The sequence below is a fragment of the Callionymus lyra genome, chromosome 7 (genome assembly GCF_982586985.1).
Source record: "Callionymus lyra chromosome 7, fCalLyr1.hap1.1, whole genome shotgun sequence".
Classification (NCBI taxonomy): Eukaryota; Metazoa; Chordata; class Actinopteri; order Syngnathiformes; family Callionymidae; genus Callionymus; species Callionymus lyra.
This window is the reverse complement of record NC_141824.1, coordinates 11785513-11805338: the sequence shown is the minus strand read 5'-3', so window position 1 is coordinate 11805338 and position 19826 is coordinate 11785513. Positions and strand designations below refer to the sequence as shown.

General features: G+C 34.6%; 1 protein-coding gene and 1 pseudogene across 2 annotated transcripts in view; both read left to right on the top strand.

The window, feature by feature from the left end:
• The window catches only part of LOC148075053 (large neutral amino acids transporter small subunit 4-like), a 31593-nt gene extending 28101 nt beyond the window's left edge, over window positions 1-3492 (top strand). The window contains exon 14 of the mRNA XM_087795188.1: window positions 517-3492. Within this exon, the coding sequence (XP_087651314.1) occupies window positions 517-678 (162 nt within the window). The 3' untranslated portion in view covers window positions 679-3492. The remainder of the gene's footprint in view (window positions 1-516) is intronic.
• Window positions 3493-4714: 1222 nt separating this feature from the next.
• On the top strand, window positions 4715-18523 carry LOC148075052 (phosphatidylinositol transfer protein alpha isoform-like; annotated as a pseudogene). Its single transcript, XR_015711842.1, has 11 exons — window positions 4715-4873; window positions 7688-7718; window positions 12689-12837; window positions 12930-13138; window positions 13208-13282; window positions 14469-14546; window positions 14635-14715; window positions 14786-14899; window positions 16250-16372; window positions 17777-17828; window positions 17905-18523. The product of XR_015711842.1 is annotated as a phosphatidylinositol transfer protein alpha isoform-like (transcript).
• Window positions 18524-19826: the final 1303 nt, after the last annotated feature.

Here is a 19826-nt window from a genome sequence, read left to right as displayed (position 1 = left end):
TAATTGATTAATAACAAAAAATTATAATAATTGTACATTATTTAATTAAATTAAATAATATACAATTTGATTACATTTATATTATTTAAATAAAAAAGTTCAAGTGACGAAATCTTCAGATATTTAATTTAGTTTAATATTAATGAATGATGTTTATTTTACAACTTTAATGTATTTTTTAAAATTGTATTCATATGCATATATTTCATTTAAAATCATTTTATTCTGTACTGTCATCAGCAAACACACACAAAAAAATGTGTTGTGTTAGAATACTGACAATACATCTTTTTCGATTTGATAACATAATCATTTATAAATCACAACAATATGATTTATAGGAACTGTGTTTTCAAACCAGTTATACTCTTATATATAAGAATTTAACAAGTCATAATATATATTAAAAAGTTCAATAAAAAAGGGAATATCAATATGATTAGTTGTAGGTCAATATCAAACAGGAAGTAACACACGTTGAACATTTTTCAAATGTGTTTGTGTTTCTTCCTCCAGGTGAACGTGGGCCTGCTGGTGCTGAGCATGCTGGGATTCTGCCTCCCCATCTACCTGCTGTGTCACAGTCGTACCCTGACGCGCCTCAGGAACGAGCGCGACGAGGACCCCAAGATCTACGTGAAGATGAACGACGGCAGCAAGCCCGAGGCGTTCGTGTAGAGGCTTCAAGACACGAGCGTCGACTCGCCACTGTGACCCCTCGTGAAGCTCCGCCCAGAAACGCCGACTCATGCACTCACAGGAAAAGACACTTTAAACCCCTTGAGACTTTATTTATGTTCAATGGAGGCGGATCAGCCTCCAATGATGCCAGCAAAACCACAGTCAGGACGAGAATGTAAAAATACGATTCGACTTCCTGAAGTCACTCTTGGTCACGTGACCACAGGTGGAGCTGCCTTACCTGGATTTCCTCCACACAGTCTGGCATGACTTCGCTGACTTGGCAAAAGTATTGTAGGATCAGGAACTCACTTCGCACGTCAATTCAGATCTTTTTCTTTTTTTTTTTGATGGATTGATCAACCACACTGTGTGCCAGAGACTCGATTAGTCATGTCTGCACGCTTCTCTCCGTCCGACTCCTCGACCTTCTTTATTGTTTGTGTGATATTAAGAGACGACGAAGAAGAGAAAATATATTCAGAAGAGGTTATGGAAGTATATCAGTTGAAACTCTCATTTTTAACTGAAATTAGATTGTATTTATTATTTTAATTATTGAATTTACTCATAGAGTTTGATATTCTAATTCGAATAATTCAAAAATAGATGTTGAAAATGCAATATTTTTAAATTCATTGCCTTTTAAATTCAGTTAAAATGTTGGTATAATAGTGACACCAGACCATACTAATCGATTACCGATCAACTTGTTACTTGACTTTTATCCAATCACGCTTCAATCACTGGACTGTTGACTGGCACTATTATTGGAACATTTTCATATTGAATTTAAAACACCTCAAACTTAATTATATTGAATTTAAATAATTGTATTTTGAATTATTGGAATTGAACGATCAAATTCTATGTGTAAAATAATAATTTAATTTTTAAAAACATTCAATTTGTTTTAATTAAATAACAAATTCAACCTTTCAATATACAAATATTGAATGAAATGAAGTGTACTGGTGTATTCAGTGCTGAAAAAAACAACATTTCACTTTAAAAATCAAAGTTTCATCATTTTAAATGTTAAATTCCGTCAATATTCTGATGGGTCTGATATACTTCAATAGTTCAATTCTGGATGATGTTTTTTTCTTCTCGTCTCACACGTGTTCATTCGCTGTAGCAATATATATATATATATATATGTGTATGGATCAGTTCACGAGGCAACATTTCTTCACAAATCATTTTATTGAAAAAAAAAAAAAGGTGCTAAAAGACAAACAAATGCCATCAAACGCACTGATATCCAAAGAAGAAGGTTTGTTAGTCGAGGAGGAAGAGTTGAACTCACATAAAGGGAGGTCGTGATGAGGTCGTGACCGGACTTATTTGGTGGATCGCAGAAGGTCAGAGGTCAAAATCACTTTTTAATGTCAAGTGTGTGTCCGAGAGACGAGCGTCCGCCGCCGCCGTGACGTCAGCAAGTGAGACACGAATGGCACGCGATGCACTTTAGCTCTTTTCAAATGGACCTCAGTCACATGTCCCACAACTCTCCCTGGTTCTGAATGTAAACGTCTGATTTTAGATTTCTATCAAGAGGGCGGGAGGAGACATGTTTTTATATTCCTCACAAGAAAGAAATTATTGTTCACAGAATCGCCTTCAGGAGCGTCACTGCTGGCGGCCTCTCGTCTCTCGGCTCTTTGTCTTCGTTTTGTTCTAAAGTGACGACATCATGTCGCTGCTATTATGCATGTTGAACATTATCTTTAGTTGGGTTTTATACTGAAGGAAAACAAACTAGTCATTTAAGATTAAAATCGAGTTAAATACATTTAAATAAAGGTTGAGCTGTTGTATATCGGTGCCATCAGAATATTAAATGGTCTAATTTAACATTTGAATGTTACAATGTTGATAGAAATGTTGTATTTTTTAAATACATTATTATTTTGAATCATTTAATTTAATTATTTCTACATTTATAAATCGAAAAAAATCGAATATTTAATATAGTTTGATTTTCTAACACCAATAATTCCAATAATAAATGTTAATTGAAACATATTTTCAATTCTTAGCCTGTTAAATTCATTATTAAATGTTGGTTTAATATTGCCACCAGACAAAACCAACAGAGTACAGAGTGATCATGTGTTTCTAAGTCATCACATGATCTTTGTTTGTCGCCTGATTGGCTGAAAGTTCGATCAAGTAACTTAAGTAATTTAAGGCTGACAAAACACATCAACATACATTCAAAATAATGAATTTTTCAACATTTAAAATGTTAAATTCAACCATTTAATATTGTGAAACCGATATACCTAGTTTATTTTTAAACTTGGAAATATGACTAATAATACATTCTTAAACGAAAAAATGTCGTAAACTATAGTTTAGAGAAAGTTTTTTTTTTTTTACGTTTGTGCCAAACAAGTGAAAGAGGATAAACAAATAATCTTGTTTCTGTAGATTTTTATTTCATTCTAATGTAGCCTTGAAAATCTCAGATTTTCTTTTCTAATTGTTTGTTGACACTTTCAGCAGAAACTCCTCTGGCCTTCAGTGATTCACCAAAAAACCTCTCAACACATTTGCTAATAAAAAAGTGTTTGTATGTGATGTTACGAAATAAGATTCCAGAAGCACTGATGCCTTCTTTCTCTCTCCAGGCGTGTTAAACCTGTGTTACTTTTGAGTTACTCTTTTTTTGTGTTTCACTCTCTGATGTTTACAAACATGTTTTTACTCTTTCATTTCGTTCATCGTTGTATCACAGTATAGCCATTACAAGAAAAAAAAGAAAAAAAAATCAATATATGAAATTAAACTGATTCATTTGTTACACGTCTGTGTTGATTTATTCATTTTCGTGTCGGGACACCCAGACGTACATCCTGAGTGCTTAAGGAACTCGGCGACCGGACGAGCAGGTTGAACCGGTCGTTGCGAGACCAGAGTCGCTGGTTTCAACAACTCTCGGTGAAGATTGGAGCCGAACCCCTCTTTGTGTTTGCTCTTGACTCAGTAGTGAGTCAACGGGAGGGAAAACATTAACCTGGAGGGAAAATCTCAGTCTTTAATAGTTCATATATTATATTATTATAATATATTGTATTTGCAGTCAAAGAAGCACATTGTTTCAAGATATTAAAGCTAAATATTCACACTAAGCAATGCTAGTGGATAAAAATAAATAGAAAATTACCTTTTTTTTTATCAAGCTGTGGTTCACAGTTTTGACGGAGGCCCCCAAGCTGTGCTCCTGAATGGAGGACAGGTAAGCGAGCATGGGACCATTTATCATTCTTTCTGGTGACACAGAAGTGAAAAACAAATGTTCAAACTCTGAAAAATAATTTAGAATTTCCATAATAATCGTACATTTGTTTCAGAGTTTGCATATTTTATTAGTTCTATGAGTTTCAGGAAATTGTTATTATTTTTATTTTTTTCCTAATTTCGTTGCATTAGTTTCAGGATTTTTTTTTTTCATTTTCATAATTTCGTAAATTAGTTTCACATATAGTAAAAAAAAAGTTTTAGGAAATTGTAAATTAGTTTCATCAGTTTCGGTAAATTATATTTTTTCATTTGTTTGTACACGAGTTTTGCACTTCTGGGCCACCGTAGTGAGCGCGAAACTCAATACAAAAAATTGTAAACGTAAAAAAAAAACAAAAAAAAAACAAACTACCTAAATGACGCTTAAATAAATATCCGTGTTTAAATGTGACATCCCATTCTCCGAATCCTACCTTGTTGTGGACGCCTTTAAATAAAATGAATAAATATATAATATTTGTAAGGATAGGCAAAAGAAATGGAAACGGGGGACACGGGTTGCCAGACCTCTACATGGTTATTAAAGTCGCTTTTAAACATCGATAATCGAGATGAAACACATCAAAGGAATCACAAGCTATGATCACTTAAAACCGTCGACTTTGAACATTCGAATCTATAACAAAAACCGCCGAGACTGAACAATTTATGCTGCGTAATAGAGGATTTACGAGCTTCTCTTGAACGCAACACGTCGCTACCTGAGGGCGAAGCCACGCCCCCTCACTCTCACGCACTGATTCACGGACACACGCAGAGACAGAGACTCACACCTGGTCGAGCCTCGCACTACACGCTCAGGAGGAAGAACCGACGGAAAGAAACAATAAACTGCTCTGGGAACGAGGAACACAAAGAAGTCCAACATGCGCATCGTGGAATAGTGAGTATTACAAGAAGTACTTTTTCGATATATTTTGAAGTAGATTTTAAAAATACTCCCTCGAGTACTTCTTAAAGGTTTGTGTTGACAGTGTTGAAAATTACAGTTTTCCCGGGAGCAAGAACGTGTTTTAAATGAAGATTATTTCATTTTTTGATGCATTTAAAGACGATTTCTGTTCAGTTTTTTCCTGACTTTCTGTCATTGGCTGTCATGAAGCATCACAGCTATAGAAACGAGACCCGGCACGTCTGTCAGCTGACTGTCGGTCAAAGTCCATGGAAAAGTTCGACCACGGATTTATAAACTACTAGAAAAAAAAGAAAAACAAGATTAAGAGACAAATAACAAATTAAAACACATATACAAGTACATGACATGTTGGATTTACGTTTTTAAAAATACACATAAATAAACAATGAATGGATTTTATTTCCATTACTCGATGTAAACTAGGATGACAACAAATAAGAAATAGATGAAGAAAAATAATAATAAAAGTCCACAATAACCTGGAGGGACAAACAGGTTTGCTCTTGGTTTTGGGATCAGAACAAAAGTAGCCACTCGTCCAGTGAGTTGTCACAACTGCTGTCTTTAAACAAGTGAACTAGACCTTCTGGGTGTGTCTTCAGCAGAGAACTTGTTTGTTTTGTCGACTGGAATAACTAAAGTTCTTCTTCAGCGACAACAAACGTGTCACAGGTGTTGACATTATAAGCAGCATTAGATGAGAATTAATGTTTTTGTTGAAAAAAAGGGTTTGTGTTTGTTGAAGTCGACTCTTGATCTGTTCAGTTTCAGCTCCTCCCTCGACTGTGTCTCACATCCTTGTTCTTGGTGTCCTGGAACTTCTGCTCGTCCCTCATCACTTTCTTTCCTTCTCTCTTTTCCTTAAGCTATTGTTTTTCTAATCGTATTTTCTCTTGCATGTTCTTTTCATTGTCTCTTCAGTGTCTATGTTCCTGAAATACTTTAGTTTAGGTCATGTTGACATAGATTTTGCATTTATTTTTTTCTTAAAACAAGTAAAATGTTTAAACTTATTTTGGATGTGATTCTACTTAAGATATAGTTTCAATATTCAACATCACTGAATCATTATATATATTTCTGGGCCTTAAACCATTTATAACCATAGTTATTTATATTTCAATAAAGTCTGTATATTTTAAAATATTTCGAAAATTATCATTTTCTTTCTTAGTTAATAAATTAGTTTTCATTTTTTTCATTAGTTTGTATATTTGTTTCAGAGTAATTTAATTCTGTTTCATTAGTTTGTATATTTGTTTCAGAGTAATTTAATTCTGTTTCATTAGTTTGTATATTTGTTTTAGGAAATTTTTGTTTCAGTTCGTAGATTAGTTTTGAACTTCTTGGCCACCGTACTCAAGGGAACTTGATAAAACAGGTTCTTTAAATTGACATTTAAAGAAATCGTATCTAGTTGTGGGCACCTATCTATTAAAAAAGTAGATAAACATATAATTATAGCTAAAGGGAGATAAAAAAGAAGTATAGAAGTATAGAGTATAAAAATAATTTAAAAATTTTTTCAATTGACATTAAAATATTCCCTGCGTTTGTTCATGTTGCGTTTTTATTAAACTTACGACCACTAGATGGCAGTAATAACGTCCTCCGCAGCTAAAGGAACAATGAATTCCTTGGGAGATACTGGCGATGACTAAGGACGAGAGGATACAGTCGACTCCAGCATATTTTAAAGCTGATGTTTGGACATATTTTGGTTTGAAAACAAATGAAATCAGTTACGACTTCATAGAGTCATGTGGTCTGTAAATTCTGCAACACCAGAGTCAAGTACTCGACAAAACTACACATATATACCTGTAACTACAGTATCACTTTAAATCGTGTATAACTGGTTCTAAAGAAGCTCCAGAAGATATTTAACAAACCTTTAGATGTTGTTCTACTGAACCCAACATACTTTACACTCAAGTGTTTGATGTGTTTGTTTTCCAAAACATGGAGATAGTAGTGGAAACAACAAACCTAGTTAACAGTTTGTCTAGACTTGGATACTCAGATATTCACTGGAGGGAAATGGTCTTAGGTCAGGAAAAATGCTGGGCTTTGTCCTGGTATGATACTGAGACTACGCTTTGTAGAGAGTAATTTAAGTGGATGACTGAGTGATTAAAAACGCTGTGAAAATTTGTTTAATTTTCCCCGGAATAAGCGATCCAGTTAGATGTGGAAAAACCTCACCACATGTCCAAACTAAGGAGTTCTACACACTTCTCCAAATGTTTCCTTTTGAAACCTTTGAACTGCTTTCTTGAACTTTCCATATATTTGTTCTTAGTGTCTGTGATCGTCTGTCTCTCCAACTTCCACCTCAACATAAATCACTATGTCATCAACAAACAACATGGTTCACTTCTCCTTTTACCATCACCATCGGTCTGTCCATCTCGCCGTCTCCGTTCATCTCCTGAACAACCCAAAACCTCCCTCTCCATTATATACCAGAAGGACTTCTTCTCATCCTAGTTAAACATGTCGCCATGTTTGACTTGCCAGAGTCAGTGAGAGTTTGGATGTTTTAGTTTCCACTGACTCGATTGGGGGAAAAAAAAACATTTAATTTAGGAAAATATTTTTTTATAGACTTTTATCAAATCCATTTAAACGGTTTAATCAGGAAAAAAGGGACATAATTATTCTTAATTTGTAATAAAATGGTAAAACAGTTTGCATGCATTGAAACATGGTATTCTTAAGAGTGAGTCCTTTTCATCAAAGTATCAACACTGCTAATGCTGGTTTGTTTTTCTCTTTCAGTCGCATCGCTATGCCTATTTCAGTGGAGGAGGTAAGACCTTGTTTTTTCTACACAAGTATGAGAATTGTTGCTCTGTTCAAGGCTGGGCCGATCAGTTGTTAGTCCAGAAGTTCTTGTTTGAAACCGTGGTTGTTTTTCTTCATCGCGCGTGTGTGTGTGTGTGTGTGTGTGTGTGTGTGTGTGTGTGTGTGTGTGTGTGTGTGTGTGTGTGTGTGTGTGTGTGTGTGTGTGTGTGTGTGTGTGTGTGTGTGTGTGTGTGTGTGTGTGTGTGTGTGTGTGTGTGTGTGTGTGTGTGTGTGTGTGTGTGTGTGTGTGTGTGTGTGTGTGTGTGTGTGTGTGGTTCTGACCGAGTGGAGTAAAGAATCGATCCTTGTGTCGGTTCTCAATCCATTAATCCTGGTGTTCAGAGCAACACTCGCCTCTTTGTTCCGCCCTCGGCTCATAATCACAAACGGAATCCAGAGTTTCACAGAGTCCTTTTTAATCGGTGCTGCGAGCGATACCTCGGGTCTGAGTTGCATAATATGGTTGAAGTCTGTGGGCTATTGTTTCAGTCAATAACTTGTCAACATGTTCAGATGTAGACGAGTTGAATGAAAAATCAGTTCATATTAAAATGAACAAACCTTCAAATACATTGTCTTACACCTTAAGTACTGGTCCTAAGTATTGGCTTTTATATAATACAAAATATAGTTGAATACTTTACCATTTAAATGGTTTCAAGTCTTTACCACATAAAAAAAAACAAAAAACTTCAGCAGTTGTTGTTGGATATTCAATTAATTAACCTTGAAATTAATATATAAAATATTATCAAATACAATTGGAATTGTATTTAGATTTTCCACTAAAAAGTTTTAAAATTAACAAATGACCTCAACAGTGATTCAAAGTGGATGAAACGACACATATTTGTTATAGATATTTGTGTATTTCTTGTCTATAGATGTCAAAGCAGTTTAAACTTCTAAAAAGCATGAACATTCTGGATTTATTTGAACACAAAATGCTAACGTGCTAGCGAGTATCTAAACATGCCAAGATTAGTCTATTTATTTATTTTATTATTATTATTATTTTACTTATTTTATAAGTAAAAACTGTGAAAAGAAAGCGAACATCATATTGATTCGTCACTTGTTGGCAAGTGTTCTTTTGCACTGGAAATGATTAGTTATCAGTTATTTCTTCTGTAGCTTCTCTATGCTAGAAAATTAAACTTAAGATTGGTAGTTTGTCTAATGTTATTTACTTTTTGTTACAATTGATCTTATAGTATCGATCAGGTACAAGTGTATGTAGGGTTGTGTCTTAAATCGTGCACTTCTCCAAGTGCACTGGTTTACAGTACCCTCTAAGACAGTGCATGTACTTGCCCAGTGCGACAGCACCTTTCGCCAATTGAAACGGTTTGCTTCATGTTGTTGTTCATGTTGTTGTAGTGTTTGTGGTAAAATTTGTGTTTTCTCAAGACATTTACGCCGGTATCTGCTCCCAAGACGCTTCAGTTTAGCGTCATTTACGTCACTAAAATGGCGGTTGTTTAGTGTCGAAAGTGTCCAACAATTTCACACTCACAACTTTCTGGCCAATTGATGTTGTTGATATTGTGCACTAAAATTTTGGCACACTGCTCATTGGAAAGCACTCGTGCACTCAAAATATTAAGTGTAAGTGCAAGTACGGGTACTGGTATCAGAAATCTGGGATACCCAGCCCTATTAATTACAAATGTATATTTATAATATATGAACATAGTGTAATCTACCCTTTTTTTTTGTTTTGTGTGCGTGGCTTCCTGATCCAAACCAACTACTGACCTCTCAAGGTTTTAGGAAGCTGGTCAACTTCATCAGGTCAATGGAAACTAAGATGATCCTCTACTCTTTTCTCTTTCACCTGGAGGCCACTGACACTTCTACCACCATAGATGAGCCTCATTGTCGTATAAACCACAGTAAAAGTAGCAGCTTACAGTCCTGAAATCAAAGATATTAAACCATATTGTTGCAAGATCATCACGTTCAGCCATTAAATACAGTCACCTAGTTTGCACAGGAATGTTTGGTGACATAAACACGGAACTATTTTACCCGTTGACCCTGCCTGTTATTCATCTTTTATAACTGGAATTCAGGTTCAGCCTGTTGTTTTTAACGTCTTGCAGAAGCAACAATGGCGTCTACAACACGCGTCATTACTAACTGTCTTGCTTCATGACTGAGCTACTGTAGTTTCCCAACTAAAGTCTACTGAGCCTCTGTTACTAGAGGGTTTGTCTGTCCCCGTTGTTTTGTTTATCTTTATTTATTTTTTCCAGTTCCGCCCTCTTTGAAAAAAAAAGGATTGGCGGTTTCGGCAAGTGACAACAAAACCATCAGTACTAAGATAATTATCATAACCAAAGTCATTATGTATAATTAGCTTTTGTTATTTGTTAATCCGTTAAACTGTAATTACACTATTTAATATTTTCAACTTGTAACAGCCAATATTTCTAAAACTTCTGAGCATTATCTGTGCGGCAGAAAAATAAAATATATAATATAATATACATTTTGCCCTTTTCTCACTTTACATTTGCAATTAAAGTCCTGTACAATTGCCACCATATGGGTTAAACGGCTTAATTATGGTATTCAAACAAGGATATATCTTAACTTTCTAATAACTGTGGAAAACATGGATGAGAACACTTGTATGTGTGAAACTCATATGGCCATCATAGTAATTTTATGTTGCCTTCAAATGAAAGGAAGTTAAAGTTAATATTATGAATCTAAAAAGATTCCAGTGTTTAAAGAGAAGTACAGAAAATTCAAATTTCACTCATGTCGATTAAGTCGGGATTATTTTTCAGTATTCTGTTACTTTTTAGAGTTGCAGACAAAAATGTTTGTTCATTTTAATGTAGCGACTGGAGCTCAGTTGTCCTCCAAAACCTCCAAATGCCTCCGCACTGCTCGTCTGTAACGACCATCTTGTATTGAAGCAAAAATATGTCCATATTTTAAGTTGGTTCGTAGCAATGTTTTTCGGTCAATAATTGTACGGAGACTTGCAATAAACGTACCAACACAGAGAGAATTCTGATGGATCAAGCCTCCAGGATTGACAGTAACACAATCAGACTCACACTTCCTGTTACCAATAGTTGGGAAAAATAAATCTGTGGAATGATTTTGGCCTATTGTGTGATTTGAGTTTTTGACACTAGAATGTGTTTTATTATGTCTACAAAATACACCGATGCAATCCATTACTGGTGTATTTTCTTACTCTTGCCCCCTTGTTTGTCATCCTTTCAACTGGCATAACAGAAAAGTGTTACTCAGTCTGGCTTGAACCAGCGTAGTTCCAGCTGGAAGGTCAAAGACTGGACACTAGAGCCGAGTCAGCGGTTTTTTTCTGTTGGTGTGAGGTTTTACACTTGTCAAGTCAGCATGGTTTAAGGGTCATTTTCGGTGCTTGTTTCTTAAACTCGTGGTTCAGGTTTTGACACGCTCTTAAGAAAGTAGTCAACAGAAAAGGGACGTGTCAGAAAAGACGTCTCAACCAGTGCAGGGCGTGACTTTCGTAAGAATAAAGGCAGGGTTTTTTTAATGCCGTTGATACTGAACCTCTGTGTTCTAAATGTAAACCAATGGATATGCTCACAAAAGACGAGAAGATTTATTTTAGTAGAAATAATGATGTTGAATTGTTGTATTAAATTGTACCTAAAATGAACTACATGATCAAGTTTGGATCATGCGTGGGTACCAAAAGACAAAGAATGTTTCTATACTTTGAACTCCCAAACAATCGGCTTTTCCTTAATCCTTGTGTAATCTCTGGGTCAAGGTGACCCGGTGTATCCCCAGAGGCGGAGATTGTTCACCTTGTGACCCAGAAGTGTTACAAGTGCATTTTATTTATTTCATTTTTACATTTTCTGAGTTTTTTGTGTGTATATACAGTATATCTATATCTATAGATATAGATATAGATATATATATAGTGTGTGTGTGTGTGTGTTTATTTTTCCTCCTTAAAACGCCACATTTTCCAGATTAATCTTTTTAGGGATGTGTATTGGCATGAATCTCCCGATACTTGTTACGATAAATAAGGCAAAGTTACAGTATATTTTTATGTATCACGATACAGAGAACAAGGATAAATGTGTAGTATTGTCGAGTACTTGACTCTGGTGTTGCAGAATTTACAGACCACATGACTCTTGACGAAGTCGTCACTGCTTTAAATTGGTTTGAGACCAAAGAAATGTCTAAAAATCAGCTTGAGTCGATGTATCCTCTTGTCCTCAGTCTCGCTGATTTCCATTGTTTATTTGGCGGAGGAGGAGGTAATGACTGAGGAAATTGAACTGCAACACAAAAAGGCCGAGATTTTAATTGTAATTGCATATAATGAATTTATTTGAATACAATTAAAAATAAACCATTACATTTATAACCAAAATAAAATATAAAAGTAAAAAAATAAATAATACTGTGCTGTTGAATATCGATACAGCATTGAGGAAAAAAGAATATTGTGATAATTGAGTGTATCAATATTTTCCAACACCACTATTGACACCCTTTTTGTTTTTAAATATAGATGTTAAAACGCCCTGGAGTAGATCTAGTTTTTTGCTTAATGTTAAATTAGTATTTGAAATGGGTCTTTAACCCTTATGTTTTCTCAAAATCAAATGTGTTTGTAGTATCCCTTGTGTTGCCCTTTGTTGTAGGTAAACGACCTTAACCACTGAATATGTATTTATAGAAGCCAGGGATGTTGTTGTGACAACACAAGGGATACCACAAACATATTTGTTTGCAGGCATTTGGGCCACTTTGGCCCTTAGTTAACACAAGTTTTAAAGATCTTGTAGGCGACTTAGAACTGGTGACTTGGTGAGCCGAACTTTGCGCCAAGCCTTTGATTCCAACACATTTAATGTCGTCACGTCTTAAATGTAACACGAGCTCTTGTTCCTCCCTCTCCAGTACCAAGTGGGTCAGCTGTACACGGTCGCACAAGCCAGCAAAGATGTGACGGGCGGCGGAGAAGGTGTGGAGATTATAATCAACGATCCTTACGAGAAAGAGAACGGAGAGAAAGGACAGTTCACTCACAAGATCTACCATCTAAACAAGTCAGTGGCTCGACTCCTTCTGTTTTAAAAGTCATGATGTGTGGAGTGTTTTGAACGACCGAGTTATCTTTAATGTGCATTCAACTCTGCAGGAAAGTGCCAGTATTCATCAGGAGGATCGCCCCATCTGGATCTCTGGAGGTTCACGAAAAGGCCTGGAATGCATACCCGTACTGTAAAACCAGTGAGTCACACGACAAACGCATGTTCATAAGAGCTTTATAAACACAAAACGTTGTTTTCTCTCTCCGTCCAAATGTCTCTCTCTCGTCGTCCAACACGTGCGGATGCAGTTCTTACGGTGAGTTGAGAAAACATGTCGATCGTAGCAGATTCTTGTCACTGACCCCCGTCCCTCCGACTCTTGCAGAATAGCTACATGAAAGACAAATTCTGCATTACGATCGAGACCTGGCACAAGCCGGATTTGGGAGATGAGCCAAATGTAAGTCGAGCTTCAGATTTATCTGTATGAGATTTTTAGGTTGAAGCTCAAACTGCAGCTCCAATGTTCTGTGGTCACGAGCGGTTGAAAGAACAATAGGGAAGTCTATCTTCAGAATATTGAATGGTGGTTGATGGTTGAATTCCTATGTTGAAACTGTCATTTTTACTATCAATTGATTTTTTCACAAGCATAAAATTTCCTTTTTTTGAATAATTCAATTCAATAACTTGTGTATTGAAAGGTTGATTTTTTTTTGTTGTTTTTTTGTTCTTAATATACATTGAATTTGTTGAACGTTTTTTTTACACATAGTTTGATTTTCTAATCCCAATAATTAAAAAAATAATTGAATTAAATTGAATTTAGTATTTTTATATTCCTAGCCTTGTAAATTCAATATAAAAAGCTTCGACGGCGTCGCATGATTGGCTGAAAGTTGGATCAATTATCTCGGTACTCGTTTGGTTCTGTCGCAATTATACCAACATTTTTATATTGAATTTAAAAGACTAAATATTAAATAATATTGGATTTAGAAAAAAAGTTTCTTTGAAACAGAATATCAAACTATTAATTGATTTATTCAACATTTGCCGCTTTTGGGGGCTGGAGCCTATCCCAGCTATCTCGGGCAAGAGGGAGGGGACACCCTGAACATGTCGCCAGGATGTCTCGGGACACACATGTAACCTCTCACACACACACCCGTACCTATGGATGATTTTCCAACAAAAGTTCACAGATGTAGGAGGAAACCGGAGTGCCTGAAGTAAACCCACGCAACACAGGGAGAGAATTCTATCTTCACATAGAAAGGCCGCAATATTAAAAATAAATAAATCAATAAAATACAAATTAGAATGCTTTTTTAAATAAATTATTCAAAAAACAAATTCAACATTCCCATATGGAAAATAATCAAATTAAATTATGAATATGTATAATAATAATATAATTTGAAATGTTAACTTTTCTATATTCTGATGACACTGATTTACTTACATACCATAGAAACAACGTATGACTTTTATTAAATATATTTGGACTTTTTTCTTTTCTCAAATTTGTTTTTAAAAGTTTTTTAGAGCCTTAATGTAATCTTTGTAGCTCCAAGAATTGTATACGTAACGGTTATATTTGCCGAGACAAGAGTCCAAACTAGTGTTTTTCTCGTGGGCTGCAGGTTCACGGACTGAGCGAAGAGGACTTAGCGAAGAGGGAAGTGGAGCACATCGACATCACTGAGCCCTTCAACAAAAAGGTACAAGTTTGAGCTTCACTCAACGTCTATCTATAGTGACTCCATTTGCAGAGAGTATCGTTTGAAATCTATGCATTTCCTTCCTTAGAACGCAGAGGACGACAACTACGATCCTACCAAGTTCAAATCCTCAAAGACGGGGAGGGGACCCCTGACGAAGGAATGGAAGGTCTGGACTTGATCCATGTCCTGATACGTTTGATTCTCTGGTGACAATTCTTTTGTGTTTTGTCTCTTAGACGGAGCTTAGCAAGGAGGACAACAACTGCCCGCAAATGTGTGCATACAAGCTGGTGACGGTGGAGTTCAAGTGGTTTGGACTGCAGACTCAAGTTGAGGGCAAGATTACAAGGGTACTGAATGCATGCTTGTGTTTGCTCTTTATGTCAAATCAAAACAAAACACACCGGTAGTAAAATCTGTTCAGATGTAAAACCCAACACCTCTTCAACCCACCCACCCCAATTTCTGTTTCTTAATCAACCTAATCTGGAATATTTTACATTTTTATTTGCATTAGTAAGTTGAAGAAGGGGCTCCATGTTCTTTCAAATTTCTTGGATGACTTTTATATTTTTTCCCCAAGTACAGTATCTCTCACCCAATGAAAAAAGTAAGGGGGGTTCAATGTTTAAAACTCTTTGGGTAAAAAAAATGTTTGTATGTATATAATAACATTTACAGGAGTTAATTAAATGTGTTATAAAGGTTCGTATAATATATAACATTATTCTGCAACATCAGAGTCAATATTACATACAACGTTATAATGCATTAATTCCACCACTTGTAATACTTTAGAAACCTTGTTTTACTTTGTGAAACATGAATATAAACCTTCATCACTACTTCCATGAAGCCTTAATAATGCATTACAATATCTCACGAAAGTTTTTTTTATCGTTATTATCAGTTATAAAGTGTTGGACCTTCAACACAAAACATAAATAAATAAATCCCCATGTGGTATTTGGCAATAGATTTTCTGGGTTTTTACCACACTTTTGTAGCAAGTCGACCTAAATAAACTTTTTAAATCTTGTTTTGTACAATGAAGTGAAAAGGGTGGTTTTATTTTGACTTCAGACACAGCTATTAGTTAATAAAGAATCGTAAACCACTATGAAAGTAGTACGATGGCTTCATAATGCATTGATTCCACCATGTATAATACTATACTACTATAATAATATCTCACAAATGTTTTTTCTTATTATTTTTATTATTATCAATTATTAAACAGTGGACCTTCAAAGAAATCATAAAATAAAATCCCCATGGGGTATTTGGCAAAAGTTTTTCTGGGTTTTTACTGCATTGCAGTCACACTTTTGTCACACCTTTAATTGGCATTAATAAACTTTTAAAAACTTGTTTTGTACAAAGATGTAAACATTTTATTTGGATGGAGGGATCTTAGTCATTGTTTCAGACACAGCTGTCCGTTTACAAAGAATCGTAAACCAATATTAAAGTAGTATGATCACGACTTATGATTAAACCTACATAGGATTTTTATATAAAAATTAAAAGTCAGATCCTTCTACAACCATTTGTTCAAATGTTTCTTATAGACATTCACTCTCATTTGTTTTTTTTTTCAGTTGACTTGAACTCCTATGTAGATGCTTTTTTATGTGAAAGGTTGACTTGGATTTTTTTTCCAACCTTGCCATTTCTCTAACACCCTCATTTGTGGTCAGATCGAGAGACGCATTTTCACCAACTTCCACCGGCAGTTGTTCTGCACAATCGACGAGTGGATCGATAAGACGATGGACGACATCCGGGAAATGGAGGCTCAAACCATGAAAGAGCTGGATGAGGTGACTTTTATATTATACTTTTGTATTATACTTTTATATTTTTCCACACACGGTATCGACAAACAAAATCAACACTTTTTAACCAATTATATTAATGTGACCATGATAAAGTTGATTTTATTTTATTTATATATATACATTATTAAGAGGTCATACGCACAAAAAACGCACAGACATACTTTTCCACGTCAAAGTTCATATGTTAAGGTTGGACTTCCCGACAAGTTTGAAGGAGGCGTACGTCCTTATTTACTGCTCAGATGCACGTCAGCCTCACTAGTCATGTTAAGATATTCACCTCAAAGTTACATTAACGATCAATATTGATCAGAAATGAACACACACCAGTGTTTGTAGTTACACAAGTGCTTATTAAACTATTCACAAACTTATAAATATGTTGTCATTCACCAAACTGATGATCTGTATTTGTTAACATCGATCGTTTTATACTGAATATTTTAATCCGCTTTTTCACGCTATTCAGAAAAAATGTAAAGAAATGATGAGCTTGTTTTATAATAAAACGAACAAAATAAATCAACATCTGATGCTTCAAGTCTTTCTCTATGAGAGTTTAACAACATCACGTTTTATCAAAGTGAAGCTGCAGAATGAAAGCAGCTAAAGTTTCATGTGATCACGTGAACGTAGTGATCTCCTTGAAAAACACACTTGCATAAATACGCCGTCACTTGATTTGTTCATTTGTAATTTGTAAACAAAACGCTCTTATTTCATAAGTTTAATAGGAATTTGCGCGTGTGTTCCGCAGCTGCGACACACATTCATATGAAGCTCAGACGATCAGATCATCTTCACAACATCATCAATACTCAGCAATTTAAGTTAATGATTGACAGTTTTATTCTTGTTAAACTCCATTTTAAAATGTTTCCAATAAGACCCTAAACGTCTCTGTAAATTAAGTATTCGCATTAAAAACCCTGAATGTAAAATATAAACATTTACACCGGAGCTCGTCTGCACTAAATTAAATTAAATTAAAAAAGTATGTGATCCATGATAGATTTTTTTAAATTAACGAATATAAACTGTTAATCCAGTTAAAATCCATGTTTTCATTTGGGTTTTTTTCTGATCGCGGAGAGAAAAATCACAGACTCTGGTTCATTTAAATAACATTTAAATATGTAAATTAGTACGTGGAAAGGAAAAGTGCTTGTATTTTTACGTGCAGATTCAAACATCTGAATATTTTTGTACGTGCACCATTTTCTGGATTTGAGTGTACGACCGTTTTTTTTAGTATAAAATCCACAAACTTCTTTGTAAATGAGGCTTCTAGGGGTTTTCCACAAAACAGAATATTTGAACTTCCATTAGTTAAATTGACCATTTCTTAATCTCTAAAATGCTTAATCCATATTTTGTCTCCTGTAGGAAAGAAAAAAAGGTGCCCTCAAAGGCATGTCAATAGACTAATCTCTGTTCGGTGAGTATTGCATTTGGCAGCAAGTTCCTCGTTGTTGAACGATATATTCATATATTTTCTCTTGTACTTCTTTCAGGGAGACTCCAGTTGAATCAAGCTACTCTTCTCTTCCTCGGTGGTGTACCCGGAGTAAAGCAAAGGCTTTATTTATCGTAAAGTTTAGTAAAAAAAAATAATGTCATTTTGAATATATCATGATGAAGCACTACACTTCACCCGCAGACTCGTCCGCTTCAACTCTTTTTACTCGTATCTGCTTTTGTACTCGTGTTCCATGATCTCAGCGGGAGGTTTACGATACAAACACGTTAAATTAATTCTGTTTCGGAATAGTTTTGCCCTTTTTTTAAAGGATTGTTTTCATGAAAAAGTCGTAGGTTACGGTGAAGGTGTGTTCGCGTGATGGTTCCCAACTTTTTGTCAAATGTAAAGTTATGATTTGTTTCCTTTTCTGTTTAACAATAAAATATGATGTTACTGGGAGTTTTTCTTGTGAATTGTGGCCCTGATTCATTATGTTTGCAACACGTTAAAGTATGTTTCACAAGCACAAAAAGATACAATTCTCCTCGTTTGTGTGACGAGGAAATGTACAGTATCACCTTGAAAGTTTACAATAAAATGTTCAAATGCTATGATGAGATTTTACTGTTTTTTTTCTTTGTTATTGTGTAATAAAGTTCGATCAATCCATGTTTCTTTTGTTTCTGGTACATATAAGGTCTGCAAAAAACACATCCATATTGTAGTAAATACAAGAAGTAATATCTAAAGAGGAGGATGGACAAAAGAAAAAGTGTATCAGTAGATTTTTGGAACGTATCTGGGCATTTTTTGTTCAATGCACTTTTCTAGCAAAGCAACCAGTTACGTATTTAAAGAAAACTTTGGTGACGTAAGTTTAGTCGTTGAGTGGTTTATATAGAGGTTATGGTTTCATAAGCATTGCTCGGGTTAAAGTTCATAACAGGAAGTGGGAGGGTTATCCGGTAGGGTTGGTATCCTGTGTGTTTAAAGCATTTTTAAATAGCCAAATGGAATCCAAAGTTAGTATTTAATAAGTTAAAAAATGGATATAATAGATACAAAGGTTTTATGAACAGTGTTTCAAACTGAACTTCAAATTGATTTGTAATTAAACCAAAATCCTGTCGGGGATGTGAAGCACATTTTACTATTAAGTTAGTTTTGATTTATTATTATTTAATTAAAATATTTAAACTGGCATACATTGGTCGTATACTTTATGAGAAAAGCACTCACAGCAGATCAGAACAAAGGACCATGATGGTGATGAAGGATAATAAAGTAAAAAATAAAAATAACAATAATAATAGCGAATTATAAAAGACAAATGGTAGTTTGCTCACGAAAAAATGTCAAACAACAGCTGAACATATTTACATAAAACATACATCTTAGGACATTTTTATTTGTGCAGGCTTTTCCTTGATTTTCTGGAACTCCTGTGTTGTTCTCAGTGTTATCTTGATCTTTTAATTATATATTTTATTGTAGTTTTGTTTTTGATTGTTTAAGCGATTTGTGACCCTGGTCTGAGCGCTCTATAAATATAAATGACTTACTTACTTACATAGGCAACACATAAGTAATAATAACGCAGTAATAATAATGATTTAAAATCAATTAGATTACTAAAATTAGATTTTAATGTGATATTTGCTCAGGCTGATGGAACGATTTTTAAATTGCCCATTATTATTATTTTTTTAATCTATTATCTGTTTATCTAAAAACATGTCTTTGCATTTGAAATTTAGAGAAACATGAATACTTATATTAAAAACGTCTAAATCATCCTAATATTCCTTTGTTTAAGGGAAATAAAAAACAAAACAAATGTTGAATATGTCTTTGTTCGAGACAATTGTGTACATTTCAATGAGTTGAGAAATGTAAATATACGTTAGATAAACGTTATTACTCATTTTAAATAAATAATAATAATACATTTTAATTAATTTCCTGGAAATTACA